The sequence below is a fragment of the Leptopilina boulardi genome, unplaced genomic scaffold, assembly GCF_019393585.1.
Source record: "Leptopilina boulardi isolate dan_hultmark-lab unplaced genomic scaffold, ZJU_Lbou_2.1 LbouV2_371, whole genome shotgun sequence".
Classification (NCBI taxonomy): Eukaryota; Metazoa; Arthropoda; class Insecta; order Hymenoptera; family Figitidae; genus Leptopilina; species Leptopilina boulardi.
Genome location: NW_026137942.1, coordinates 3,742,445 through 3,744,153, shown reverse-complemented (window position 1 = coordinate 3,744,153; position 1,709 = coordinate 3,742,445). Strand labels below are relative to the sequence as shown.

Genomic DNA, 1,709 nt, shown 5'->3' with positions numbered 1-1,709 from the left:
ATAAGTTGAATAATTTTCAAACTAAGCAATAGGTTTAAAACTTTGAAACAAAAAAGTATATAAATGGATAACTTGCATAAACTATAATAATCAGTATAATACAACACACTTAAAAGCAACGAGATAAAAATTCGACAATTTTCAATTTGAGTGTTTTTAAAATATTCGCAAAGCTCAATAAACGAAAAGACCGATATCTCGAAAAAAGGAGCAGCTAGGATTTTGATCTCAACAGATTTTTACTTCTGATATGATGTATAATGATCGTCAAAAATCCGATTTTGGATCCATATTAGTCAAACTTTTTAGTTAAAGTAGCTGGACTATATTTAAGGGTAGGCAAGACAAACTTAGTGAGGTCCCTTATACTGTTTTAGACTTGAACACAACATATATTTTTAGTCACATTATGAATACACTTTGTTATAAATAATATATTTTACAACATTTTAAGTGAAGTTACACTTATCACTACTTCTTACAGTAAGGTAAAATTCAACTTTTTTTTGCAATAAAATTTTTGAGGATTTCTTCATGACTTAAAGTGGACGCTATTTCGCTTTCAATGGATAAAACTGCTAATCCTGAAAGTCGTTCTTGGGTCATTGTGTTTCGCAAAAAATTCTTTATCAATTTTAACTTTGAAAAACCTCTCTGCTGAAGCTGTGTTGACTGGAATAGTAAGCAAAATTCTGATAATTATGTAACTGTTTGGGTATATTTCCTGTAAATTGTTTTCCACAATATACTGAAGAAGTTGTTTACCATCAATAATGTCTTTGGGCAAAGTTGACTGTATAATTTGAAGTTCTTCATATAATTCATGTGATTGTATATCACTATTCTCACCTTCTCGAAGAACTTCTCCTAAATTACTGCAATGCTTCAAAAGGTCTTCTTTCGATAAAGATTTTAAGCAATTTATATCGTAAATGAAACCAAATTGTTCGTGGTATTCATTTAGGGCATTAAATCTCCATTTGATATCTTGTGCAATTCGGTCAATCATTGCATTAAAGAAGTTTATTTCGAATTCTTTTTCAGCAGATTGTACAGGTTCATCGACGTGTTCGTAATCAAACATTCTTTTCTTTCTAGCGATTCTTTTCTTTTTAAAATCAGGTGGGATTTTATAAGCACATTTTTCTCTAAATTGTCGAGCTTCAGCAAGGGTTCTCTCGTAGCCAGAATTGCGACATTCTTAAAGCCAATCCTTAAAATCTCGTAAATAATCAACAGCCACATTCAAATCAATTAGGACTGATTTCCAAATTTTGCTTATATTGTTCACACGCAGTAATACTTCATACCAAACATGGATTGAAACAATAAATTCAAAAGTGATCATTTCTTTTAAAACGTCCTCACAATCACACAAGACATCCGCTTCTTTTGTTTGATCTTTCAACTCATTTATACAATCAATGATCTTACCAAATTGTAAAATGATCGCATTAACGGCAGAAATTCTACTTTCCCTTTGCGTATCAGACAAAGATTTTAATGTTAACTTTAATTTATCTTTCAGTAGCTCCCAGCGTTTACTAGATGATGAAAATAACAAATAAATTTTTTGTATATAACCAAAAAATGTAGTTGCAGTCGAAGATGATTTGGCTGCATCAACTAGTATCAGGTTCCAACTATGACAACCGCATGGTGTAAAGAAAGCTCTTTGATTTATGTTTAATATTCGTGTTTTAACACCT

At 30.8% G+C, this 1,709-nt stretch overlaps 1 protein-coding gene across 1 annotated transcript; it reads right to left on the bottom strand.

Annotated features, from left to right (window-relative positions):
- Positions 1–562: 562 nt before the first annotated feature.
- LOC127287620 (uncharacterized) lies at positions 563–1,084 on the bottom strand. The gene has a single exon (XM_051314646.1). The coding sequence runs from the start codon at positions 1,082–1,084 to the stop codon at positions 563–565; it is 522 nt and encodes a 173-aa protein (XP_051170603.1).
- Between the last annotated feature and the right edge of the window lie 625 nt (positions 1,085–1,709).